Source organism: Polyodon spathula, chromosome 20 (assembly GCF_017654505.1).
Source record: "Polyodon spathula isolate WHYD16114869_AA chromosome 20, ASM1765450v1, whole genome shotgun sequence".
NCBI lineage: Eukaryota > Metazoa > Chordata > Actinopteri > Acipenseriformes > Polyodontidae > Polyodon > Polyodon spathula.
In genome coordinates this window covers 4,888,549-4,915,892 of record NC_054553.1, presented here as the reverse complement: position 1 = coordinate 4,915,892, position 27,344 = coordinate 4,888,549, and the positions used below count along the sequence as shown (strand labels likewise).

The 27,344-nt window shown below is 38.7% G+C and overlaps 3 protein-coding genes across 3 annotated transcripts; all 3 read right to left on the bottom strand.

Moving 5' to 3' along the window:
* Positions 1-1,845: 1,845 nt before the first annotated feature.
* LOC121295312 (centromere protein I-like) lies at positions 1,846-11,941 on the bottom strand. Its single transcript, XM_041219788.1, has 20 exons — positions 11,168-11,941; positions 10,473-10,610; positions 10,202-10,320; positions 9,885-9,992; positions 9,567-9,615; positions 9,380-9,426; positions 9,158-9,247; positions 8,810-8,935; positions 8,277-8,429; positions 7,291-7,411; positions 7,082-7,173; positions 6,855-6,972; positions 6,430-6,494; positions 5,958-6,064; positions 5,519-5,654; positions 4,888-5,012; positions 4,516-4,564; positions 4,056-4,283; positions 3,647-3,688; positions 1,846-3,357 (listed from the first exon to the last, which is right to left on the bottom strand). Exons 1-20 carry the CDS (start codon positions 11,319-11,321, stop codon positions 3,235-3,237), a joined length of 2,190 nt encoding a protein of 729 aa, XP_041075722.1. The 5' UTR covers positions 11,322-11,941; the 3' UTR covers positions 1,846-3,234.
* An 813-nt stretch (positions 11,942-12,754) lies between these two features.
* On the bottom strand, positions 12,755-16,158 carry LOC121295685 (transmembrane protein 35A). The gene is made up of 2 exons (XM_041220648.1): positions 15,986-16,158; positions 12,755-14,520 (listed from the first exon to the last, which is right to left on the bottom strand). The coding sequence occupies exons 1-2, from the start codon at positions 16,103-16,105 to the stop codon at positions 14,158-14,160; spliced, it is 483 nt and encodes a 160-aa protein (XP_041076582.1). The 5' UTR covers positions 16,106-16,158; the 3' UTR covers positions 12,755-14,157.
* Positions 16,159-16,444: 286 nt separating this feature from the next.
* LOC121295877 (ADP-ribosylation factor-like protein 13B) lies at positions 16,445-22,213 on the bottom strand. Its single transcript, XM_041220993.1, has 11 exons — positions 22,194-22,213; positions 21,208-21,315; positions 20,875-20,945; positions 20,206-20,455; positions 19,625-19,730; positions 19,062-19,064; positions 18,787-18,989; positions 18,253-18,361; positions 17,024-17,210; positions 16,658-16,762; positions 16,445-16,564 (listed from the first exon to the last, which is right to left on the bottom strand). Exons 1-11 carry the CDS (start codon positions 22,211-22,213, stop codon positions 16,491-16,493), a joined length of 1,236 nt encoding a protein of 411 aa, XP_041076927.1. The 3' UTR covers positions 16,445-16,490.
* Between the last annotated feature and the right edge of the window lie 5,131 nt (positions 22,214-27,344).

The window sequence follows — 27,344 nt, the reverse complement described above, 5'->3', positions numbered from 1 at the left end:
AAGCTCAGGTTTTATATAAAGGCATCCTTAAATGGAATGTTACCAGCCTATGAAAGCAACTCTTGCTGCTTCTTTACCTGATCAGAATGTCTTGAATGGCAGACACTTCCTGTCATTAATTATTTTTTCCTTTAAATCTACGAAGAGAGTCGGGTACAACAGTATGGTAGCCTACTGGTATAGTCAACATACTACAACTAGTTAGTGCTGTAGCCACAACCTGCTTGACATCAGGCAAAAAATAAATAAATAAATCAACACTCCTAATCTTGAGATTTCACTTATGGCAGGGTCAAATAATTAGTGCAGGAAAGAAATAGTACTTACAGTGGCTCTCAAAAGTATTCACCCCCCCCTTGGACTTTTCCATATTTTATTGTGTTGCAATATGTAATCAAAATGGATTTAATTAGGGCTTTTTGCCACTGATAAACACAAAAAAAAATCCATAATGTCAAAGTGAAAAATAAAATCTACAAATTGTTCTAAATTACAAATATAAAAACATGAAATAATTGACTGCATAAGTATTCACCTCCTTTGCTGTGACACACCTAAATAAGCTCTGGTGCAACCACTTGTCTTTAGAAGTCACATAATTAGTTGAATGGAGTCCACCTGTGTGCAATTAAGGTGTTTCACATGATTTCAGGTTAAATACACCTCTCTCTGGGAGGTCCCACAGTTGGTTAGTACATTGCCTAACAAAAACTATATCATGAAGACGAAGGAACATTCAAAGCAAATCCGGAATAATGTTCTTCAAAAGCACCAATCAGGGGTAGGATATAAGAACGTTTCCAAGGCATTGAATATCCCTCGGAGCACAGTGAATCCATTATTAAGAAATTAAGAGAATATGGCACAACTGTGAATCTGTCTCAAACAGGCTGTCTTCAAAAACCAGACGAGAAGGGTACTAGTCAGGGAGGCCACCAAGAGGCCTATGGCAACTCTAAAGGAGTTACAGTCTTCCATGGCTGAGCTGGGAGACACTGTGCATACAGCAACAATACCCCGCGTGCTTCACAAAACTGGCCTAAAGTGGCAAAAAGAAAGCCATTGTTGAAAAAAACTCACATAAAATCTTGGCTAGATTTTGCCAGAAGGCATGTGGGAGACTCTGAGACCAAGTGGATGAAAATTCTATGGTCTGATGAGACCAAAATAGAGCTTTCTGGCCTCAACGCTAAGTGATATGTTTGGTGCAAGCCTAACACCACACATCACCCTGAGAACAGCATCCCTACCGTGAAGCATGGTGGTAGCAGCATCATGCTATGGGGATGTTTCTCTGCGTCAGGGCCTGGAAAACTCGTGAAGATAGAGGGCAAAATGTATGCAGCACAGTACAGAGAAATCCTGGAGGAAAACGTGCTGAAGTCTGCAAGAGACCTGGGAGTTGGGAGAAGATTCATCTTCCAGCAGGACAATGACCCCAAACATACAGCCAAAGCCACACTGGAGTGGCTTAAAAACCAAAAGGCAAATGTCCTGGAGTGGCCCAGTCAAAGCCCGGACATCAATCCAATTGAGAATATGTGGAGTTGAAAATTGCTGTTCGCCAAAGGTCCCCATCCAGTTTGACGGAGCTTGAGCAATTCTGAAAAGAATGGGCAAAAATTGTCCAAAGCTGGTAGATACTTATCCAAATAGACTCATGGCTGTAATTGCTGCCAAAGGTGCCTCTACCAAATATTGACTCAAGGGGGTGAATACTATGCAATCAATTATTTTCTGTTTTTTATTTGTAATTTAGAACAATTTGTAGATTTTATCTTTCACCTTGACATTGTGGACTTTGTGTTGATCACCTAATTAAATCGATTTTGATTCCATGTTGCAACAGAATAAAATGTGGAAAAGTCCAAGGGGGGGGTGAATACTTTTGAAAGCCACTGTAGCAACTATGAGAACTTCAAACCCCCTTGGCAGAGGGCGTTTTAACTGGCAAAAAGTAAATAAAAAACCCAATACAGGAATTCAATTCTGACAGCAATGATAATAAAGGCTATCTTTGTCTTTTTAGGCACACATATCCATTAATCGGAATATGAAATAATGGCTTTCTAAGAAGTGTGCATGGTTTTTAAAAAAAGTCCATGAAAGCTTTTTGCCCGCTAGCCCCTTAAGTGACCTTCGTGTGCTGTGAAGATTGACTGCAATGCCACAGGGTGATAAGTGGGACTACTGGTTAAGAGACAAAGCTAAAAATGACAGCGTAGTTAAAGTGGATTACATCGATTTTAAATACAATGCTATAATTATGTACAAATAATTACTTCCAGAAAAGTTACCATATCATGAAACTTGTTAGACCACCAATGGTAATACTTTCAGTAATCACTTATCATGGAATGAGGATCCTTACAAAGGTGATTGATTTACAACTAGAATATTGCTCTAGGTAGACAATTAACAGTTGAGGAGCCCAGATTAGCACTTGTACATGTAACTGTGAATCCCAGTAAACGATGGTACCAGTTCTAGCAAGGAAGATGAATGATTAGCTCTGTATCGTTTCTGTATTTGGGATAAAACCTCCAAGGTTTGGTCTTAAACCTCCAAGACTTTTTCATCCAACAACACAGTGTAAATTATTAATCAACAAGAAATCATTACAAGTACACTTATTTTACATCCAAGTGAAGACGAGACTGACTCAGGGTCTTGGGCTCACTACTGAACAGGAGTCCTTGGATTCTGAAAAGTCTGACAAATCTTTATTTTCCGTAGTAGTAAATAATAATAATAATAATAATTAAAAAAACTTCCATAAAATCAAACAAAAAAAACACTGGTCAGTTAAAATTAGAACGTTTGTACTGTCCAGACAGTACAAAAACTTCACCAGTCCAGTTTCTCCAATCTTGCTGAAATAACTAAAGGACTGCCACACATTGCTATTGTTCAGTAGGCTGTCAGTTATGGGGCTGCTGCAACACAGATCCACGCCTACAGCCCTTATATTTCACAAACACCGGGACCTGACAGTTTGTAAAATCCAATCTAGAGAACAGTTCTCATGTTAGCAAGCCCAAAGGAAATGTACGATGCAGTTAATGAAGACTGAGAGAAGAACAACAGAAAATCTTCACCCGCCTGTCTTGAAAGGAGAAAGTTAATTAGAAGCCAAAAGAAGATGTCTTGCTCTGTAATGAAGTGATGAAAGCTCATAGTCCATAACAGGCTTAGCACTGCAGAGGTGATGTCCAGACGAAATTAAGCTGCATCTCAGCGCTTTGCAATCCTGCTAACTGAATGGTCTACTCTGGTGATGCTGCTTTCAATAAACTGTTGGAGGCCATGGAAGCCGTGGCCATACAGATATTCCAAGTACCAATCCCAGTGCCTGCCCTGCAGGAGAAGAGAGGACAGAAACTGTCAAGACACAACCCATTTACTATCTGCTGCACAATTCAATGAACAATGTTACTGATATTTAATTCCAGTATCTCACTGGGTCCATCTAACTCAAACAAGATTTCCTTAATATTACATGTTACATTTTCTATGTTGCTCAATAAGAGTTTGTTTCAGATCCTTTTAATACACAGACTACTTTGTGTAACTGAGCACACAGTAGGAATCAGAGCTATCAGTTACATTGCCCCAACTAAAATCGAATAAAACAAATCCTTCATACCTTTATGGAGCTTATGTTCAAATGTTTGTCGTCTGGCCAACACTAAAAAGCAGAAAAGCCAAATCAATTTTGGGTTGAGTGAAAAGAGAAAACGGAGGATTTAAGTGAAAAAGTAATTTCATAAGAACTTTAGAGATTTTTATTTTTTCTATTAAAACATCATAAAAGGTGGAAATGTGTGTGTGTGTGTGTGTGGGGGGGGGGGGGGGCATCTTCTTGAAACTATATCAGAACTTGTAGATAACATGAATGACACATTTTATATATACAGCACAGTAAAACACAGAACTATACGATTGAATGAAGAGAAAAAAAAGCCCTGTATTTCCACAGGTCCTCCCTCCCCCATTTTCAACTAGAAAGGCGAGACAAACTCTAATCCAAGAGCTAAATGAACCAGTCCCCCTACCTTCTGGAAGAAGTCAATTGCGTATCCCATAAGCGCCGGGTGGTGGACAATGTTAAAGCTGTTCCTGTATTCTGCCACTTTGGTCTCATTCAGTAGATTTGGGTTAACCTCAATCCCCATGGGATGGTTATCCTTTATGAATGCCTTGGACTTCCACAAGCAGTTCACCATAGAAACTACATACTGATTGAACTCGCTGTATGTTTTACTGCTGATGTGAAAACGCTTCTGAAATCCAAATGAAAAAAATAATGGGATTATAACCAGATAATTACTGCAAATATCACAGTAGGCTAGTAGCAACATATTTAATAAAAGCGATGATGTTTTGTTGTTACCCAATATACAGTCGTTATGACTTTTTTTTTTTTTAAATCAAAGGGAACATGTTAATGTAAAAACAGTCCATCAATGCATTATATTATAGAAACCTGTTTGTATTGAACATAGCTTTAAATACCTTCCGTTGCAGCTCTGGATCCTTTGCAGAAACCAAGTTTGTTCGGTATCTGAAAACAACAACATTGTACTAAGTTATAACAATGATCCTGATAATTACATACACCGATGGAAAATCTGAAAAAAAACTCAGGAATCGTGCTGAAACTAATACAACTTCAAAATAAGTTAAAGTAAATATATGCATGGAGGGTCAGCTACAATCCAATCGAAGATATAAAGCTTGATCACTGATAAAGTGTAGTGACCAGAAATCTATATTAGAATAGACACTTGCCTGCTTTAAATACTCAAGCATAGTTGAACCACAAAACAATATATCACACACACATTTTATTTTTGCTAGGCTATCCGCAACGCTTTCAGATCTTACCTGTACATGATGTGGCAAAGCTGGTTCACGCTGATGGGGTCTAAGCTAATCAGAGCAGGGTAAAACACACCAGCAGGGGGCATGATAACCAAAGGCATGTCATACTTCAAATACATGTCAGACACCTGCAAGAGGGGCAGAGAATCAGCTGTTTCTTATGACGAGCCCCAAATAATCCACTATATACAATACTGGCATAATTTACATGAGCAAGGGATCTTGAGTCATTGCCAGGGCTAAATTAACCATGTTATACCACTGGGTATATCCTCAGTTTATTTTAAATAATAAAATAATAAAAAAAATTGTGTGTTAGTTGGAATTGTTTGTTTCATCATTTTCTCTTTGTTGGCGTGTTTGACAGATCGTAAGGGCCAAAAACAAACACTTACTTCACTAGAGGAAGATATGATGCTGCCCTCTAGTGATTGCACAGCCAATTGTTTATTTGAGCCTGTTCTACTGATACACTAGTTAAAATAAAATAATACATTGAAGTTGGACTTCAATTTACAGTTCATCAAAATAATGCAAAAAAATTTAGATTCGATTAGTGTCAACATGCTGTCTCAAATGCAGACAATTTATTGTGTTTTATTTAAATACTTTTCACCATATTAAGTCTACTTACTGTTTCATAGAAACCGAGAACGAAATGTAGCAACAGTGTGTTGTATCCCTCCAAGTGAAGCCCTATGGTGGAGATTCGACCTGTGAACTGAACCAACTCAATAACTGAGTTCACCAATTCAGAAAGGGTCATATTCCTGCAAGAAAAACAGATTTTTCAAAACATGATGGAGCCAGGGCTTAAATATGAAACAAGCAGAAGTAGTTACATTATGGAAATGAAAGTTCGGCATAAATCTAAAAGAATAAAGGACACAGTAGAAAAACCTTTCCACAAATATATCTCTGCAGTGGATCCCTGCACCACTGAATAATTCATTATCAATATACAGTACTGCTTATTTTAATGGCAGAACTCATGACGAGATAAAAATGGTTCCAGCAATGCTTATTACGATGTAAAACACACATCTCTATGATAAGGTGGGGCTAGTACTCACATGGGGGAGTGGCCAGGAAGATTCATGTCAATATCCTCTGTGGCATACACACAATGCCAAGTCAACCAATTCACCAGCATGTTGTTTAGGCACTCAATCACACTGCACTGTGGAGGAAAGTAGATCAATCAAATGAACTAAAACTCTTTACAGTAGCTTAGACACAGCCAGACCAGCGGTTTTAAAGTACTTAACAGTTTTATTCAATTAAGGTCATTTTAATTTTGGATTGTCAGCTTTATTTGAACGCATTTCAAGTTTCACTTTCACAGTGGCTTAGACACCACAAAACTCGCATTTTATGCCAAGTTCAGAACTGCAACTCAGAATGGTCAGTTCTACGTAAAAATCCATTTAAATATTTTATGGCTTGGAAAGAGAGATTGTTGCATTAAAAGGTTTAATGCTGTGCCTTTCAGATGGAATCAATTCTCACTAACGATGAACAAAATAAAAATGAAACTACACATACCTTGAAAAATACAGAGGAGCTAAAGAACAGCAGCATTAGGGGTTCACACAGCAGCTGCTTCATATCTGTATAAACAGAAGCGCAGGGACATCAGTTACAATACAAACTCGGTACAGTAACGACAAAAAGTAGAGTGATATTTTGATTGCAACATCACTTTCAGCTCTAAAAGCAAGTACGGTGCTCACCAGTCACCTTGAATTTAACTGTCTTAATGTAGATCACATTTTTTTTTTTTTTTAATGAGTTCATCCAATATACATAGAAGTAGAATGTCTTTTGTCAATACAAGATGTTATCCTAGACAGGGAACTTTGCTTACTCTACCAGTTTAAATCATTTAAAATGAGTTTTGGATCAAAGGGTGGCTTGCTAGGAGAAGAATGACAAGATCTGCTGTATTTCACTGGCATGAATGAGAGTACCTGTAACCGGTGCCATAGGAATCCAGCTCATCAGGCTCAGGATCTGCGAGCGGTACTCCGAACCATTCCAAACATGCAGGAACTTGTAGATAAACGTCTCACAACTAGAGAATCCTTCCTGAAAAACACAGTTCGTTTAGGATGCTACAGGGTGGAAACTGAAGGGTTCTGCTTATCTTCTTTAAAAACTGATTTCAAAACAGTGTCCTTTCTGTGCCCATGCTCACCTGTAGGAACTGCTGTGCTGTGATCAGTTTACTGAAGAACTCCATTGCTTCAGAAGTGTTCTGTTTATTAGCATCCTTGCAAAACAGGAACTCTGCCAATGAAAACATTTAGAAATTAAGAAAAAAAAACACTGATCAAAACAGTTGGATGATTAAAACTAAAATACTTTATAAAATGTTTGTATTGTAAAAAAAAAAAAAAACCTCACCTTCCTGCAATGCATGACCCAGCCAATAGTCCAGTCTGAGAAACACTGAGTCATCAGTTACACAGTTAATGTAATGAAGAAGCAGTGGAGAGTTCAATACAGAGCCCATCTGTGCTGGAAACTAAAAGAAAAAAAAAAATTCACAGCTTACAATCGAGTAGGTATCGCTCGCGAGTGCCAGGATGTTAAGAGTTTTCTTTTACGCCTTTAACTTGTAAGCTATTCTGATCAATATTTGTATGCTTATATGGGACATTTTAGTTAAGTGGACCACATCCTGGGGAGGGATTTTCCTCCATTTGTTCATGATGCATTCATATGTGAAGACAGAAAAATATTAATTGATGCAAGTCAACACCCTTTGATCTTATGAGCTGGAATAACTTTTATCCAAGTATATATTTTTTAAAAACATAACTCACAAGAACCACAAACTCTGAACAATTAAAATGTTGCCTTCTTTGCCAGTCAGCTACGAAACCACTCATCTTAACACCTACCAACAATGAAAGCGGGTAAAGGCAGTGCAGCCTTGTATTGATAAAACAGGCCCATCTCATGGCTATAGTATTTAGACCACCAACCATGGACTGTACCTCACACAGTATATGGTAAACTCTGGTAGAGGCTTAAAGTTTAAACATTAACTAGGCTAAGTTTAACTTACTACACAATGAGCTAAAAACTAATCAATTAAACCTAGATATATCCAACAATCTTTAATTTGATGTTACTTTAACACTATTTAAATGCATGTTATATTTCTTGCTTAACAGAGATCACTTTTTTAGTAATGAAAACTGTTTCATTGCAGAAGTTGGTCCAGAGATTGTGCTTCTTTGTGAATTCTGTACAATCAAGTGTAAATCATTCAGTTTAGTTACTGCAGTTGGAAGTCCTTCACACTGTAGCGTACACTAAAGTGCTTGTATAGCAGATTTGAAGCTACTAGTGTCCTATAAAACAGTAATAGTAAACAAGCTTACCTCAATGCGGTGCACGTTCTGCAAGAGCTGAGAGAAAGTGCGGAGCTGCTCTAAAGGAAGCATTGCATTCCTGGACAAGCTGATCGATGCTTTATTATTGATCTCAGACACGCTGCTACTCGCAAGAGGCACATTCAAATTGCTGTTCCATTTCTAGAGAGAACAGAAGATTAATCAACACACATTCCCGAAATAAGGGCTGTCATTCACAGGTAAATTCTATCTTATTGGAAAACTAAGAAATAAATCTTAATATGGCTAACTTACACTTATTTTTCCGAGACTTTATAGTTTTGCAAAGATAAGAAATAAAAAAAATGCTTATTTAGCCAAGAATATATGCTATTGCATGTGTCAAAATATTGGGGAATACAGAGGCACACTTGTTCTAATTATCTACATTCCTGGACTCGGCAAGTTTATACACTCATAGGCATTGCTGTTTATTGGTTGGTTGTTTTGTTTTTTTAATAAATGTTATTGCCAGTCTCCGGTCATCCCTAAGGAAGAGAATAAGGAAAATACATCCATACCCGTTTCCTGGATGTTGTTTTCTGTGCAATGTTGTTCGGCAGTTGCATTAATATTTCCACTTTGTTCTTTTTCTGCACTGCAGCGATTGCAGTTTTCCAGTTGGAATCATAATTTTTGAAGGCACTCTGGATAGCGAAGGGGGAGGAGAGAAAGTGTCTTAACAGCATGGCCAAGCATGCATTCCATTAGGTCAAATACAGAACAAAAAATAAATAAAATAGGTTTCAAATACTGTGCACGATCCATTTCAATTCCAGCAGCTCTGGTGCAAGTCCATTTTAGTCAACATATTTATACTGGTTTTGTATTCTTTAAATAAGAACACTAATTAAAAGAACTGTACATACCTTTATTTTTGATGGCATTGAAAAGGTGACCAGATCAGGACAGAAAACTTTATACAAGGAGAGTAAGGCCTGCAGGTATGGCTGTTTTCCCTTGCAAAAGGAAGAAAAACAATGTTACATTATTTCAAGAGTAACCAAAAGAAAATAAATGCCAGGATACATTTAGATGGAGGCTTTTGGTTTCATAACTACCACAGTGTATTATGTACTAATAATACTTACCACTTTGGCCTGAAGGTCTAGTAATCTTCTTATTCTGTAATGTTTAACTGGAAACAAAGAGACAGGGTTTTGTTAAACAAATCACTAAAATCATTTGTTTAAAAAATGTGCTGCAAATGTTCGCAGCTCAACGCATTAAGAAGAATCCTTGAATAAAATTGTTATTGTACATGCATTTCCCACTTACCACTCTCCTTTGTGGTCAAAAGGTACAGCAAGTGGCAGATGTAGGGACACTAAAGGAGATGGAAGAGTATAAGGGAAAATAAGAAACACATACCATGGTTGCACATTTGGATAGTCAGTAGGTTAATGTAAATCTTGAAATGTATAATTGATTAATATTCATATAATTGACACTTTGTTAGGGCACCCCAAACAGTTTGGCTAAATCAAGATGCATTTAGATACTGTTAAAAAAATATATATGGAATTGTGAATGTGCATAGATTAGTACTGCAAGCAATTTATCCCATCTATATGAAAGATGATCTTGTTTTCTTACCAAGTGCTCATCTGTCAGAAAACAGAATAAAAAGCCATACAGCAAGTGTAGCTGCTCCTTTGAATCAACCAGGTCAAACACGGTAATAAACCAGCGGAAAAACATGACCTAAACATGGGAGAAAATACCTTTAATAACCAAAAATCATTCCACAAAGTATTATTTGCAGTTCAGTTAAATATAAATCCAATAATAAATTGAACAAAGAATTCGGGAGCAGTTCATGCCTTCTGCATAGTTCTAGAATTGGCTGAGCATGCCTGTCCTGAACCATTTGAGAATGGGACAGTACCTCTGCATAATGCAGTAATATTTACCTGCAAGTTTGAGGGCAGCTTTCCCACACAGAACCAGGACACTCCTTTTATCAATGCGCTCTGAGGTACCACTGTCGCTGGAATCAGAGCCTTCATGACCCGCACACCTAAAACACTGCCTGAAAAATAGTGCCACACAAAAACAATTCTAAGGGAAGGAAGTGTTTCTATTATCTGCATAACTTTCTATTTCATCATCACTGCAGGGAAAAACATACTGTAAAAAAGGACCATGAAAATCTGTGAATACAGCTGAGAAATTTCACCTTACCCATTCGTAGGCCAAGCGCAAAGTCTATCATTATATCAATGCCTTCTGGAGGTAATCCCTTATTGAATGCTGTCTGCTCGATGGTGTCAAGGTGTTTCTCCAGGACATAATTGCCTCGCCATGGAGTACCAGCTTCAACTTTAAGAAACAAGGATTGAACAGTTAACACAAAAACCCATTTCAGTGCATGCTCCCTGTTTACAGTGCCAAAGAAACAGCATGCACATTATATATACACACACACACACACACACACACACACACACACATTTACTCATGATGTTCTGAGGGCGCCATTGGTTTACACAGCAGTTTGCAGAAGCAATATTTGCAACATGTAAAAGTCGAGTAGGCTTACACTGTAGAATGAACTGTAACAACTGACCAGGACATGTTTTGATAATTAATACATGTAGAGTAGAAATCTTTGAAAGGGGTAGCAGTAACCAACACTGAACCAGTGTGTGATGGGCTGAGAGGAGATGTTGTCTGTATCTTGAATTCATTGTCACCGCCTTAAACAACTCAAACTCATACATATTATTATTATTATTATTATTATTATTATTATTATTATTATTATTCACCAATACACATTGTATTTACTTTTATACGAATATCCTAGTTGCAACGAAGACTGGTTCATTGCAAAACAGCTATTGGTAGTAACTTATACATGATTTTTAAACGCTTACCTTCTTTAAAGTACAGTAGGGCCAACTGTAATGGATCCTCTGCCTCCCTTTTCCGCCTGGTACTCGAACTCGATCGTTGGCTGTGGTCCAGTGACGATGTGCTGTCATTTTGTGCTCTGGAACCAGAGGATTCCCGTCCAGACTTCCTCAGCATAGCTCAATGATTGGATCGTCTCAGCCGTTCACTTGCATTTAAGTCCAACAAAATTAAAATATAAAATAAATAAAACCAAAGGTGGAGGCTTACATTGCATCCGTTAGACACACGATTCTTATAGATACCGGTGGAGACCGCTGTTCGTACATACATTCACGGTAATAACAATGATATTGAAATTAATAAATAAATAGACTAGAATAAAAGCAGAGTAGTCGGAATTTACGCTAATTGCGCAGCATCCGCACTCAGCTCGTGTTACAAAGTATTTTCTGTTTGTATTTGTAAATTGTTAATTCCTGTTTACATTGAAATTCGTATTCCCGTATAAAATACAGTCTCTGAAGAAAACCTCAGGGATGCCCTTTTTATCCTCAGTAGAAACGATGTCCAAACACAATGCTAGTCCACGCATTAGCTCTTCAACCACCACCGGGAAAGAAAGGCCAAACAACAACCATACAGGATCTCCAAGAAGCAGCCACTCCACACTCGGTGATCTTTAACGCAGAACTACTCCGTGTTCAAACTGTATCTGTTTTGTATCAGTTGTTTGTTTCTGTAGTGTTGTATTTTGGCTTTCAATAGCTGAGTTTCCGGATTGCAGGTAAACAATCCCCCCAAAAAATTCAAACTTAGGCGCGACCGTTTACGCAAGCGCAGTGATTTGGCGTCTGCCATGACGTCGTAGTTCCGGTGGAAAAGACTTGAGTGGCGTGGAACATGCGCAGTGCTAGGTAAGGGCACTTCTGTGTGAAGGAAAGGAATATGATTTATCTAACCTGGGCTCAATTTATGGTGCTGGCATTTCGCGTCCCGGGAAGGCATATTGAACTCCCGGGACACCTTACTCAAAGCTGGGATGATCCAGGGAAAACTGGAGCAGTTGGCAACCCTACATGTGAATGAGAAAATGGTGCCAGGGTAGCCCTCATGTGCATGACAAAGCTACTCATTATAATCAATCTTTATTTCATATAGCACCTTTCATAGTGGACCACCATCACAAAGAGCTTTAATAACATCATAAACATGTAGGGGTGCTCTAAACAAACATGTCATCATTTTAAGCCTGTTTCAAGGGCTTTCCATAAAAAAAGAAATATGAATTGACACACAAGTTTGAGTGTAATTTGATTCTTAATGTGAGGAAGCACATCTGGTATACATTGTGTGGGAGAGTGCTTTTTAATTGTTTACTGGTGATCTGAAATGAGTGAAGGATGTCACCTGTGATGTGTCCCTGTGAAATTTTTTTTTTTTTTTTTTTAATCGTTCAGTGTAGCATCCTACTGCTTTTTCAAGATCATGAGAGAAATGGTGCACAGATCGAGCAGTTAAAGTATAATTACCTTCAAATTATACCTTGATAAGGGTTTGCAGAAGACTGGTGAATATGCATTCCCAAAGAATATGACACAATGTACAAATTTAATGCCACTGTGCTTTTATTAGCATTAGGTATTTACTGTATTTCAGTGCCTGAATAGATGGTGGTGGGTCCAGTAAATTATCATCACATGAATGAAAACCAAAACAGACCTTAAGATAAAGGGGATCACATTGGTTTTTATCAAGCTGATATTTTTGCAGGTGACACAGCACCTACTGGAAATGTTACAAAATAACCACATACTGTACCAATTCAGAATTATGTACTGGACCAGAGATTTCCCATGAAACTGTATTACTTTGAATACTGTTCTTCATGTAGAATAACTTTCTGAATTAAACATCAAACAAACAAACACAGGATTTGGATTGCATTTAGTGACAACATGGTATAGTTCAAACTGAAATAAGATACTTTATTGGAATTGACCTGTGTTCAGGTATCATTTCAATGAAATTACAAGCCCCCTATTTCAGTCTGCTATCGCATCACATGTACATCAGAGAACCAACACTTCCTGTCTGGATGTTTGTTCAGTTTTTCTTTGCCAGCAACTTCCTCTACCAAACCAAAAGCTGATAAATTACAGTTTCAGGTCAGCAATCATAAAACAATATGTACATTAAAAAAAAAAAAAAAGATTATTTTTGTTGCTTTGGCATAAAATTGCATTTAAAGCTTTACACTAAAGTCTTCCAACAGCAGCAACGGTCAAATTGCTTTTTTTCACTTTTCAATCAATGCAGGAACTGAACTGTAAAGCTGGAAATGCATTTCTGTGACACTAAAGCAATTTATTAGATACAAAGCTGTCAATTTCACTCCCATATAGCATACAAACTAGAACAGATTGAGGGGAGCATCCTTTTACCGCAGTGTGCAGACTTACAGGGATGCAGTACCAAGAGGGGAGAGTGAGGGGAGAAGATCACAAGCAGGAACATGCAGCGGGCCTTCAAAAGCATGTTCTTAACTGTCTCTTTTTGAAACCTCTGTATCTAGGCTGTGTTTAAAGTCACAGTGTTCCTTTTTGAGACTATAAAGAAAATTCTGTTTTTTCACATGTGTTTGCTATGGTTAAAAGAATTGATTAGAAATGACAGTACAGCTGAACAAAAAATATCCCCTGGATACCACCAGTATTTAAAGACCAAAACTCAAGATGTAAGCTATCTAAATTGTTGTGTGCATATAGTCAGTTCAGTAAAGAAAAGGAGACACTGCAGCTTTAAAACTCTTTTTTTTTTATAGGAAGGTGGTAAGATGTTCTTAAAATAAAAGAGTTAAGCTATTTCAACTGTTCAGGGGAGAACTACAGATCTGGAGAAATTAACAACAGTCTGCTGGACAGGAAAGCTGCAGCTTCACTTTGATGATTAGGGTCTCTTTTAACGACTGCCGTGCCTCGTCTCGACAGGGCTCAGGCCGGGGGTCTGGAGATTAGGACACCTTCACTTTATTCTTTTCCTGTGCGTCCGCCTGTCCGTTCCTGCTCTCGCTGCTCTCTGCCCGATCCTCGGTCTGTCGGGCGATCAGTAGCCGGCAGGTAAGCAGGATCCCGAAGACCAAGGCGTGGGCGTAGCGTTTGAGGGGGTCCCCCACTAGCTGGTGGAAGAACAGAACGGCTAGCATGACCAGGAGGAGAAGGAAGTTGGCCAGGTCCTTCGGCCTCCCTGGAACCAGGGTCAACACAATGCCACATGCCACCTCCACTGAGCCAATGATCTTCCGCAGCAGAACGGAGCTGATGCCCATCTTCTTCAACGCCGGGAGAGCCTTGGCATAACTTTTATAGGCTCGTTTCTGTAAGGGGCACAAGGAAAGCAAGGTCAGGAATGTGGGATTAATTTCTAACCTGTTTAATATCCTGTTATGTGTGTTCGCCAGTCACCCTTGTTTTAGGGCAAGTTTACCAACCAAACAACATTAGTTAGTGGTACCATAACTATAACTGAGAATCCCATTAAAACAGTGATGCTTGTTATATAAAAGGAGTGTATATTGAATAAAAATGATAGTGTAATTTAAATAATATTATCCTGCACTTGCTTTGGTTGGATGTTAAAAGCTACCACGGTGTTATATTTAGGCTCATGTTATCTTCTCTTGGTGCTAAGCAGGAACAATTTTATATTGAATTAAAAATAAAACCCACCTACTGTGAGTGGCAACTTTCCAAAATCACAGGTTTGAAATATTGGTAATAACAGCTAGGCAAATGAAGCACCTACTACCCTAATGTGTGCGGATAATCTTTTTGCTGCAGGCCTACTGGTGGAGACCCACACACAAAGCCCTCAGACACAGAGGAATTAAGGACAGTCGTCCTCGTTATCTATTCGCAAAGTCAGATGCTTCCAAACTGTGGAGCTTTAGTTTAAACCCCTTTGTTTTCAAAACTACCCAATCTCCAGCGCTGCCAATCGGGTTAATCAGCCCCCCACCCCTGATCTACATTCTGTAATTAACTGCAATATATTAGTATATACAGTAATACCTGAATGTATTGTTCTTTTTGGCAGGTCGTATCTGGTGTAAACCGTAGTAAATTCTTCTTAATCTGGGATTATTTTTTTTTAATCACTTTCAAAATGAATAGTGACAGAGTCTGGGTCTAGGTCAGTACATTTAAAAATGTCCTTTTAATTCAATCGTTTACAATAGCCTTCCGAATGTTCTGGTAATGGTATGTGTGTGAAATGTCTCACTGTGATAAGGCACACGGCAGCTCTCCTGGGTATCTGTGCAATGGGCGGAATAGGGTTGTGAGATTGCTCAAAATCGTTTCAGCAACATTAATGATGTAGACAGTGCCACTCCGAGTTCTAGTTTTTATATAATATATATATATATATATATATATGTTGCATTATGGCCTATATATTATATATATATATATATATATATATATATATATACTACATAACGTAATTCTATTTTGTTGCACAGTCTTTAAATCAGTAAAAGTGTGAGAACCACCAAAATGTCGCCATTAAAATATAATAATACACCGATGTATAAAATACACGTAAAATAATATAAATAAAATGCTACACAAATAATTGATAAAAAAAAAAAACATGATGTATATAGACTTTTTCAAACGTGTGCTACATTCACGCTTTTATTTTAAATTAAAATACACCACCGCCCTTCTATTAATTCGAGGCTGGAGATGTATAATGCATTATCATCGTGTTCCAAACGCCGCTTATATAATACCGGTATATATAGATCGTGTTAATTTGTATTTGGTATTTCCACTTACCATTTCACTGTGCGCATCTTTGCTCAGTCTTGGGGTGAGTTTGATGGTTCCCATGAACACAAAGAAGAGACCCAAAGCGATGGAAAGAGCTACAATGGTAATTGTCTTCGGCAAAGCCATTTCTCCTGTGCCTGTACAGCCAGCCAGCCAGCCAGCTCTCTCTCTCTCTCTCTCTCTCTCTCTCTCTCTCTCTCTCTCTCTCTCTCTCTCTCTCTCTCTCTCTCAACTCGATGCTGTTAATTTATTGTAGCTTTAATTTCAGCAATGTATTCAATCTTTTCAACAAAGAGTTACGTACAAGTGCCATCTATACCAACCACAGAGGACTTGTCTTATTATTGTTTTGTGTTTATTTGTTTCATATAAAATGTAAATTGTGTTTGTATACCATGGCGTCAGAATTTATTTTGAAAATAATGATTTATAGTTACCATTTGTCACACACACACACACAGTACAGGCTGGAAGCAGGGACAGCAGCAGGGCAAGGCTGCTGAGATAAGTTTTAAGTGATGTTCCCTTCTCGTTGATTCTGTTCTTGTCTGGCTTTGAGGGACAATATAGCTTTTCGGTAGAGATCTATGAAAAGAAAACATGTTTGAATACATATTGCTGTGTGAGCGTTTTTGTAAATTTTTCGTTTTCTATCTCTTAATGTTTGCTAAAACGTACCAAATGTCGCAGAAAGGTCCACAGGCTGTGGGTGTGTTGGGGTCTCCTCAGTATTTATTTTATTTTTATTTTTTGTTGTCCTTCTCTTCTTCTTTTGTAGTTTTTCTAAATTTGAAATGAAAACACGCATTTTTATTATATTGCACCTGCCCCAGATTAAGCAGACTGCAACAGCTCGGGTTACATATCAAAAAGAGCGTGTCTGACTGTCTTAATCTGTCAAATCGTTTACTCAGGTATTTAATTAACTGTTTTTTTTTTTTTTTTTAAGGTGGAATATTCCATTAAAATTTGCAAAATGAGAAACTACCAGCTTGAGAGTGCTTAGCATTCAGAATACCTTTTTTTTGGGCGATTCTTCTGTACTCAGTCGGTGTGATTGCTCGTGAAAGTCTTCGCTGTTTTTTGGGCTCTTTCTGAGCACTTCACCCCCCCTGTTGCTATGCAACACAGAGTCGGTAGCCCCGCTGGCTTTCGTTTCTTTCCGCCAGCTCTGATCCGGGTGTTCTTGCAGATCGTTCTCATTCTCCTCCGCGTCCTCTATCTGCACCTTCTTTTAACTTTAAAGTCGCATTTTTAGTTTATTTTCCTTCAGTAAACAATAATATTATTATTATTATTTATTATTATTATTATTATTATTATTATTATTATTATTATTATTCCAAGCCAAAGGCTGGGAAGCCTATTGTTATTGTTTGTGATTATTTTTTTTATTTATTATTATTATTATTATTATTATTATTATTATTATTATTTTATTATTTTTCTTCCCAAAACTTTAAACTGTTGCTGATTCGAAACTGTGTGAATGCAATTGGCGCCGTGACGCATTTTTCGATAAAACCTTTCGAAATCATCTTGGGAACCGGTGAAGCGATTGATCTGAAACTTGGCATATGTCATCAGCATCCAAACCCGCATCAAGTTTAAGAAGCAGAAGTTGCTGTCATAAATTTTCATGTCAACATGGCTGCCACAAATCATATCGAAACGCGCCCTTAATAGCAAACTGCTGCTATTTGAACACTGTTTGACCAACAAACTCCAAACATGGTAGTTATTGTCCAAGTAACAATGGAACATAAATATGTTAAAATGGTTATGTTTTATAAAACAAGATGGCCGCCTGGTGTATGTTTACGTCTGAAATTTAAAACTGCCTCAGTTGACAAACGGTTTACTTGACTAACTCAAAACTTCACAAGCATCATCCTTGACACTGTAGCAATACAACTGACCTTTAAGAAACTCGCGTTAAACAAGGTGGCTGCCTGACACATTTTTGAAGAAAAAAACTTTCAAAATCTTCTGTGGAAGAGTTGAAGTTGCTGATTTTAAACTTAGCACATTGAAACTAAACACGCTCAGACGGGTACTGATGCTGGGGCTTGGGAGCTGTAAAACTGCCTGGCAGTTCTAATTATTATTATTATTATTATTATTATTATTATTATTATTATTATTATTATTATTATTATCTGTCTGTCCATATAGTGAAATCTCACGCCATGACAGCTCGTCCCAACAATTATTTCCCTTGCCATATTCCCCTGCAGTTGTTTTTATAAGGGACAGTGTGGGACCCTGCAAACCTTTTTAATGATGGTGCGAATGGGCTGCAGTTTTCCACTGGGCAAGGGCTTGTACCCCCACTGCTGGGAATTGTCTGCCATGGGAAGTTCAGTTTGGCTGTCTTGAACTCTGCACAAAAGCACAAGAATGTTGCTGAACAAAGAACACCAGCTAACGAGTCTAAAGATATAAACTTACTTTTATGTTTTATTTTTTAAACATATCTTTTTTTTCTGTTTGTCAACAGATGTTAATGTACTGCAATGAAGCCCCTGTAATCCCACTCCTTCATTTCCTTTCTGACTTGACACAGGAAGTAACTCAGTACTGAAATGGTCCAGATAGTGGATGCGGTCCTAGATGTGGTGTTGCTGTCTTGATGTCAACAATTAAATGACCAGGCAGGATTCATTTCACAGAACCCAATATAAATAGTCATGGTTCAAACCCTATCTGTCAGAGGCCTACTGTGCCATCTAGCCCCTAGGTCTTATTATGCTCCCCCAGCCTCTGGGAGCCCTATTGGATGTTTGCTGTGGTCATAGTGTGCTCACCCGTCATCCTTGGGCTTGCTGCGCCCTCGCTGGCTCTTCCTGCTGCGCTCTTCCTCCTCCCAGCCCACCGGCTGGGCAGTGTCTCTCGTCACGCGCGCACACAGCTCGCTGTAGTCCAGGGTGACCGCACGCAGCAGCCAGCGCAGTCCCTTCAGCCTATTCCTGTCCGACCAGCACCACACATCCGCAATGGCAGAGCACGGCTCCGGCAAAGACAAACCCATCAACATTAAATATTGCCATCGAGACATAGGCTCAAAACTTCATTTAAAGACTTCCTTAACAACTGTGTTTAAAAAGATTGATGACAATCAAACTTATAATTCTTCAAAACAGTATAACTAATGGACTTTGATATAATCTGCATTTTCCTAATATTTCATTTATTTTCTGTTTATTCATGTCCTGCTTGGCTCTCTGCATGGTTCTCTGCATGGTTCTCTGTATTGTTCTCTGCATGGTTCTCTGCATGGTTCTCTGTATTGTTCTCTGCATGGTTCTCTGCATGGTTCTCTGTATTGTTCTCTGCATGGTTCTCTGCATGGTTCTCTGTATTGTTCTCTGCATGGTTCTCTGCATGGTTCTCTGCATGGGTCTCTGCATGGGTCTCTGTATTTTTCTCTGCATAGTTATCTGCATGATTCTCTGTTGTTTTTGCTTAGATCATTATCTGCCATGCTTACTAACTATTCCAGCTTCTGATCAGACTCCCTTAGGCTAATTATGGGGCAGAGCCTTCAGTGCTCAGCTCAAGTTTTGCTGTAATATTTAGTAAGCAAATAATCAATGCAGAAACACATAATGACACGTTAAGCAGGTAACAAATGCTGTGCCTCACAATGTGGCAGAGCGTCTGACTCTCGTTCACCAGCCTCTCCAGGGACAGCACTTCAATGAACTCGCTCTCCAGCATGGCGCTGGCTTTGTCCTGCTTGTTAGCAGGCCTGAAACAAAAAGCAGTCCATCCATCAACACAAGCTACTGGGCCATCAACACAGGATACTGGGCCATCAACACAAGCTACTGGGCCATCAACACAGGATACTGGGCCATCAACACAGGATACTGGGACTAGGTGGAACAGATTGAGTCATTCAGCTCAGCTATTTAAACCGTAGCAATTTGGCTTGCCACAGGGTAACATAATTTGAAATTCCAGTGAATGGCAAAGTGATTCCACTTGTCATAGAAGGTTTATTTAAATATTGTATCTTTAATTGCATCTATATTAGTCTGTACTCATGAGTTATAGAAAGATGAAGTTATAGAAGGAGTTACAGAAAGCTTTTGAAGTCTGTTTTGATTCATTAAATACAAGTTGACACTAGAATGCAGTTTAACAAATATCTGGAAAAGCATCATTGGGTTACCCGAGTGTTTACAGTTTTACAGGTATTGTCTTTCTGCGTTGGCTCTTACACCAGTAGGGGCTTCCTTGACACCTTTGGGTGCCTCAGCATGTCTGTCAGCAGATCCCTAGCCTCTCTGATCCTCTGGCTGTCGCTCGAATCCACCACAAAGACAATCCCATGAGCCTCTCCGCAGTGCTGCTTCCAGAGCCCCCACGCCTGCACCCCCTCTCCTAGCTCCACCAGCACCACCTCGAACTGGTCCACCTTCAGCTCAGTCCTGGCCATGCCCACAGTGGGTGCATTGTCCCCTGGGGGTTCTGGGAGTGGGGAAGTACAGGGTTGAAATGTTTTGTTTTATTATTATACATACACTGGAATACTACATGTAAAGAGTGCAACCGTGACCAGCTACAACAACCACTAGGTGGCAGTAAATACAAGCTACAGAACGCTGCTAGTCAGTTGAACTATTACTTACTATGAGATAAAGGGAATACACATTGTAGTGGGTTTTGATTTCTGATCATTGGAAGTGGCCCTGCTCCTCAGATATTGAAATTTTACTTTACCACTAAAATGTAGATATGCAGATACTCTGCTACTCCTGTGATACTCCATTTCATGGTAAAAGTTTTACCATGTCCAACTTTCATTACATTGTGACAATACAGTTAAAGAACGCAGACCCAAAGAAAAAATTCAGTCCAAGTTGTTTTTATATAATTATTATAAATACCTTTCAGGATCCCATTCACTGTGGATGTTTTGCCTGCATTGTCAAGACCCACCACGAGCAGAGTGACTTTCCTGTATGGAAGAAATATACATTAAACAGTCTTTCCAAAAGCAAAGGTTACAGTACAGGCCTACCTTGACACAAACCCTGTAGAAAGCTAAAGAACCCCATGCATCATTTCTAGTGGAAACTCTGTTGCAGAAACCGCGTCACTGCAAACGGAAGAGCCTGGAGTGTGTTCTGCTCATCTGCTGAGGAGCAGTGGTGACTGCCTAACACTTTGTTCCATCCACGCTCTTATCTATTTCATGTAACCTCAATGGAAGACGGTACCTGACTGGTTCCTGCAGCTTGGAGATCCAGCTGCAGCAGTTGCTCATCAGGTTGAACATGGTGGGAGGATGCCAGCAAAAGGGCCAACATCTCCTCTTTAATCTGTATCTAAAATAAACAATAAACAGATTTTAAACTAGATAAATCTAAAGCGAAAGGAGGTCGTTGTTAGCTTGCCATATGAAAAACCAAAAATGCAAAGTATTAACAAACTCAATATTCTAGATCTATATTCAAGTTGTTGGTGCATAAGGTGCTTGGAATATAGTACAGAATAAAATCCACCCAGCATCTCACCCTATGCCTTTGCCCTAATGAAAGTTTACAGTGCTAAAAGCGTCAAAGGATAGTATAGGGATATTGAAGCGTGGTAAAACACAGATGAGTATGGAAAAGCATGGCAAAGCCCATGAGAATAGCGTAGTCATGCAAATACCATGACAGAACAATGCTGCTGATTTACCATAGTGGACTTCTTCAAGGGGCTTCCCAGGTAGTGATGCAGTATGGTGTATTGGCAGGGGGAGGGACAGTTTGTTAGGGGAAGCTCACAGAACAGTTTCCTGTGGCGTACCTGCTCAGGGGATAAACAGGATTTCAGCAGGCATCTGACACCCTCCATAAGCTCTTAACAAAGCGCTCAGAAACCACTTAGGACACATGCATCAAGTCCTGAGATTAGCATGCTGTCTTTTTTAATAGTTTCTTCTTTTTTTCCTGAAGCAATGCTCAAAAGTTTAACTTGGTTGAGGTCGTTTGAATTGATTTTTGAGCCAAAAGATTGCTTTTTATATGTGTGCCCCAGGTGGTAATACTTTACAATAAACAACAAGCGTTGTGCTGTTCAATTGAGCCAAGTACTCAATTCATATTACACACTTAACAGCCATGTTACTCAGCCTTTCAGACTAGTCTTTCTAATGTGCTACCAATACTAACTAACAAGTATGAAATAAAAAAAAAAAAAAACAGCTCAGTTAACTTACAGTCGAATATCGGCTGTCATGCAGCTGTCCCCTGCCAGTCTGCTCTAGTCATTGCACTGTCCAGCTCAATCTAATCTGCCTTTAAATAATTCACTAATCCCAGCCTGGTTTGAATTTACAGGTGCTCTCTGGGAGTTGTAGTCACTAGGCTACTGACTAGTTACAATGATGCTCTGGCAGGACTACATTTCCCAGAAGCCCATTGGCTCTGACCTAATTCCATTATTTATCTGCCTTGACTGAGAGAGGTATTTATCAGGTTGGAGTAATAAGACACACTGGTTATTAGTAGTAGGTTTTTTTTTCCCTAAGAAAACATAGAAATTCATCAGAATTCTTCATTTCAAAGCTGGTGGGTTTTTTATTAATTAATTAATTTATTTTTGCACCTGAATTAAAGTCACACCAAAATCACTGATCTCATTATCTATTTAAAGAAACACTTTATTTTCTTTTTATTTACAGTGCAATAATAATAAAACCAGCAGCATTGTCTATGGCCACAAGGTGTTGCTCTTGTGTTTCTTAACTACATTTTAATTGTGTGTTTATTACTGTATTACTGTTGTTGTTGTTGTTGTTGTTGAAACTATATGGAATTTGGTTGCATGTCTTTTGGTACCATGTATTACAAGAAAACTACTACTGATATTTCTCCAGGGGTTCTAGTAAATACTCTTATGCACTAAGACATATCAGCCTGTTTTTGATTTAAAGGGGTGCTAAACTGGCCTCTCAATAACACAGCATTCCTACAAGCACGTTTTGCTATTGTTTCCAATAATTTATTTATGACTTTCTCAAGTGAAGCCAGTTTTTCCTACCACAGTGCCAGGTTGAATTCCGCATAACATCCAACATATGCCTTATACACAGCTACGTGGGGCTCTAATCCCTGTGACCCGGGAAGCGAATGAGCAGAGAAAACCATGTGCCTGTACCGCCGTCGGACCTACAGAGCAAGACAAAAGGGCTTAACGGTAGTCAACGTGAAGGTTCTGATTCGTTTTACAGCCTTAGTCATTAACCTACTTATTTTGATAAAGACATTTTTTTATGGAGAGAAGTCCAATATGTGTACAAGATCCTAATCTTTCCTTGTAAGAATGCTATAAAGTGTGAGTCATGAAGGCACTGTTTGATTACATCAAAGGCAGGGCGATTAAAGAAAGGGAGACTGTGGTAGGATTGATTACACTTCTTAGCCTCACTATTCTGACCTGACTTGTTATATACTGTAGCTGACTGACCCATCATCTTCTGGTCCCTATTGAGAGAGGGTAAGTACAGCTAGTAGCTATTACTGTATTCTGTTTTCTACAGAGCTGCACACAATTAAAACAGTATACCTCCAGCATTAAAAATGCAGATACTGTTACAGGATTATCTCCAGGGAATGGAAAATAAGCCAGAAACCCTGTCATTAGGATGAGTCGGCAGTAGTGATTGTTGAGTCTGCAATGTGCGTGAGTGCTTCTGGAGGGATAGCAAAGCATTAACCTGCTCCTTCTGACTGAAACACCTGCCAACCGAGCATCTGACTTGGTATTAGTTTTCAAAGTGTTTATTTTAATGATTAATAGAATCAAAAGTGCTGGTGAATCCAGTATAGCAGATACATTTTGCTTGAGGTGGAAAACGAATCTTTTTAAATGTGCTTTATTATAGGCACCATGACATTATTAGCTTTATTTATTAACAGTATATAGATGTATATATAGAAGATCAAAATGGAACTAAATGCATGAATAGACTCAATACGAGGATGCCTGAAGGTTTAAATAGAAAGGACTAGTAGATCTTTACATCATTAACTTTGTAGTAAATTACATTCAAGCACATTAATACATTCAAATAGAAATACATGAATGAGCGTCCACTGTTTGTTTTCAAACACCCTTGACCTTGACAAAGGTATGTTAAACATATCATAATGTTGGCTCTTTTGAGCAAAATCTTATTAAGGGAAAACATTTATTTTTTCACATATTTATATTAATCAATGCACGATATTAACAAACTTAATATCTTTAATATCTATATTCAGCTTATCAGTGCATAAGTGCTAGGAATATGGTACAGTACTGAAAACAATGCAAGTATAAATAATACACCAGTATTAGGAGCTGTTCAAAAAATATCCTGTTACCCATGATAACTCTATGCCTCCTGCCTTTGTCTAATTAAGTCATAAAAGAGCAGTAGAATCAGGATAAGTGTTCTTATCAACCACTCTGTTTGCTATAAGAGTTCATATCTGGATAATTATTTTACAAGACCACAAAATGACAATTCACAAATGACCCATTTAAGAAACACAGGGCAAGCAATTTAACACACACAGAACCTGCTATATTTGTACATATAATGCATGAACTGTTAACACAGGAAATCCTTGCAATGCAGGCAGGGCTACTCGACTTTGAACATCTTTGAACAGGGGCATTCTAATTGACTCAAAGGAAAAGCTAAGCTCATTGACGCTATAAGTGACAAACAAGCCTAATATGCAAATATTTTCAAAACAGTGCCAGAAACACACCGAGTCAGAGGAATTCAGAGGCTGCCCGAGCAGTGGTTTATAGTAACTGCTAGCTGTGGAACTGCTGTTTTCCTAGTTCTTCCTGTTTGTTGTAACATACTGTCACTACCGAAATGAAGTCCTTTTAAGGGCACTTGCAGAAGTTTTTCACATTTATTTGATCTTTTCACCAGCTGTCAGATAAAAAAAAAAAAACATACGACCACAAAAGTAGATTAGTCTGTTCTAAAGATATTTTAAACCTGAACCTATGAATTCCAGTATGTCACCACTGATAGATGTTACAATATCAACAGCCGTGGTACAATATCAAATGGTTTAGTGCTGGTATCAAATGGTTAGTGCCAGTCGTGACACTCAACATTACAGAAGGCTACTTTAACTCTCTTTTGGTCAATTGTTTTCTGCAATTCCCTACAGTATTGGTTACTGGTTCAGCTAACATGGCAGAGTTGGAAGGAATGTGATTGTGTCACCCTGTGTTTGCTCTATAAAAACAGTCCCTACTTTAGCCAGATGCCTGATAAATCGCACACACGTTGCAGATCCGTTTGAATTTGAAAAGAGGGTGTTTCTCCTGAGGGGTCGTCCCAAGGGCAGGCAGACTTGCTGCCAAAAACTTAGTAGGCTATGAATCTGCAGCAGCTGGGAATGTGCAGCAGTCTGTACATTAACTGATACGAAAGATGAAAGATGGGTGAAGGGTTAGAATCCTACCATGGGACTCCTTGAATATCTGTATGGGAGTGTTCTACACTATGGTTTATAGATTTACAAAGCATCAGCTAGTCGCCACATTTCTCTGCCAGCATGTTAAACAGCTTTATGAATACGGCACTGCATGCCAGCCAGTGCAAGCTCTGGGAATTCTATCTTTGGTCCTCATGCCCTTAACAGCAGTTGAGACGGTTGTGGGTTCCAGCCACAGGACTGGCGCCTACCAGTTACCTGCCCTCCAGTAACAGCAGTTGTAAATCGATACCTGGTGTAAAAATGGATAGCTGAGTGCTTTGCTTCACATTCACACGAACCAGAAAGCGAGACGCAGACACTTGTGAATAAAACAAAACACCTTTTGTCCCGTGGTGTCCAATGACTTTGTGAAACAAAAGGGTGATCAAATTCAGAAATGCCGGTCCCAAGGCACAAATCAATTCAATGGGCCATTGTTACTGAAGGTATAAATGAAAGAAAATATAAAGTCACTCAGCATATAGGCAGACTTAGCTTCGTATCCCTAGCGTGGCCGGTTTCTAAAACATATCCATCGATATCCCCCGTGGAGGATACTAAGTGCCACTGCCACCAGTGTTTTACTAACGAGCCTGTATTTGAGTTAATTAGGCACTTCAGCTTGAGCCCACAATAGAGTAAGCATACAATATGGCTCCGTGCTGCAGCAGGGTTATTAGAAGTATGTTACTGCTTTGGGGGCTTGCAGCAAACACCACAGCACACACGTTTGTAGCAGCTGCATTACAGCTGGTACCTTATTTTAGAGTCCTATCAACTGCTCTGCCAGAGTGTGCATACATTCCCTGGCCCTAAAGCTCGCTCACTGGTCTGCCTAAGGCACAGCTGCAGCTGCATGAGAAGCAGTAGGAAGTGGTTAAAATTGCTTCCCCCCTCGACTACTTAGCGGCTTAAAATTGGATTTGCTTTTTATATATATATATATATATATATATATATATATATATATATATATATATATATATATATAAAATATATCTATAATTCTTAATGCTCCTTTGCTCGTGTGAAGCAAAACACGTTGCTGCATGTCACTTTCAGAGACATACGATTGTGAAATACACTTGTTCCTTGTTCTTGTCAAATAAAAATGTATGTTCCTTATTCTGATTAAATGCATAAAATGGTTAGGCACGCGGGATATGGAATTCACAGGAATCTACTGCATGGGCATTTTCATAAGAAAAATGCTTCTCTTTTTTTAAAGTTAACAGGAATATGCAATTATCATGTATGCAATTCATTGGAATGCATTGTACTCGTATATTGGAATGCACTGTACCTGCCATCTTAGTAAAGGAAGGACTTATACATTAATGAATACATTATTCACACCGGTTGTTCCAGACCGGACACGCTATATTCCAACTTTTTTCATTATTTACCTCTCAAGGGTTTCTTAGGGTTATTGTATTCTTTGCTTATTTGTATGGGTTATACACATGTATATCTCCATACATTAATAGGAGCAAAACAGTTACATATTCTACACGTGAAGTACAGAAATGGTGCCTTCCCTGCCCATTTCTGCCCCCTACTTCCAACCAATTCGGTGGATGCAGAACATGCAGTCTCGACACAGACAAAATGTCGAGAGTAACTGCTGGGGGATGTTACGTGCTTGCATTTAACAAATGACAGCACACCGTTTTAGCAAGGAAGCAAGTAGCCTACCACTATTTTTTGTTTTTTATAATGCTCTGAAATATTATCTACTTAGGTTTATTTAACGTTTAAACAGGTCCGCGAAATGTAAACGTAATAGTATTTTTTTATTCCATAACCTACCCTAACTATGACGGTACACAGTCACTGAATGATGGGACTTTTTAAGAGACTTGAGTGTGTACTGCCAC

Coding starts and splice junctions, on each gene's coding strand:
- LOC121295877 (XM_041220993.1), bottom strand. CDS start 22,213: ATGACAGCCGATATTCGACT. Junction 20,456..20,874: donor AGTGAATGGGATCCTGAAAG/GTATTTATAATA, acceptor CCCCACTCCCAG/AACCCCCAGGGGACAATGCA. Junction 16,565..16,657: donor GGACCTTTCTGCGACATTTG/GTACGTTTTAGC, acceptor TTCTTTTCATAG/ATCTCTACCGAAAAGCTATA.
- LOC121295312 (XM_041219788.1), bottom strand. CDS start 11,321: ATGCTGAGGAAGTCTGGACGGGAATCCTCTGGTTCCAGAGCACAAAAT. Junction 10,321..10,472: donor TGCGCTTGGCCTACGAATGG/GTAAGGTGAAAT, acceptor ACTATTTTTCAG/GCAGTGTTTTAGGTGTGCGG. Junction 9,427..9,566: donor TTTGACCACAAAGGAGAGTG/GTAAGTGGGAAA, acceptor CTTTGTTTCCAG/TTAAACATTACAGAATAAGA.
- LOC121295685 (XM_041220648.1), bottom strand. CDS start 16,105: ATGGCTTTGCCGAAGACAATTACCATTGTAGCTCTTTCCATCGCTTTG. Junction 14,521..15,985: donor AAGATGCGCACAGTGAAATG/GTAAGTGGAAAT, acceptor TGCCCCTTACAG/AAACGAGCCTATAAAAGTTA.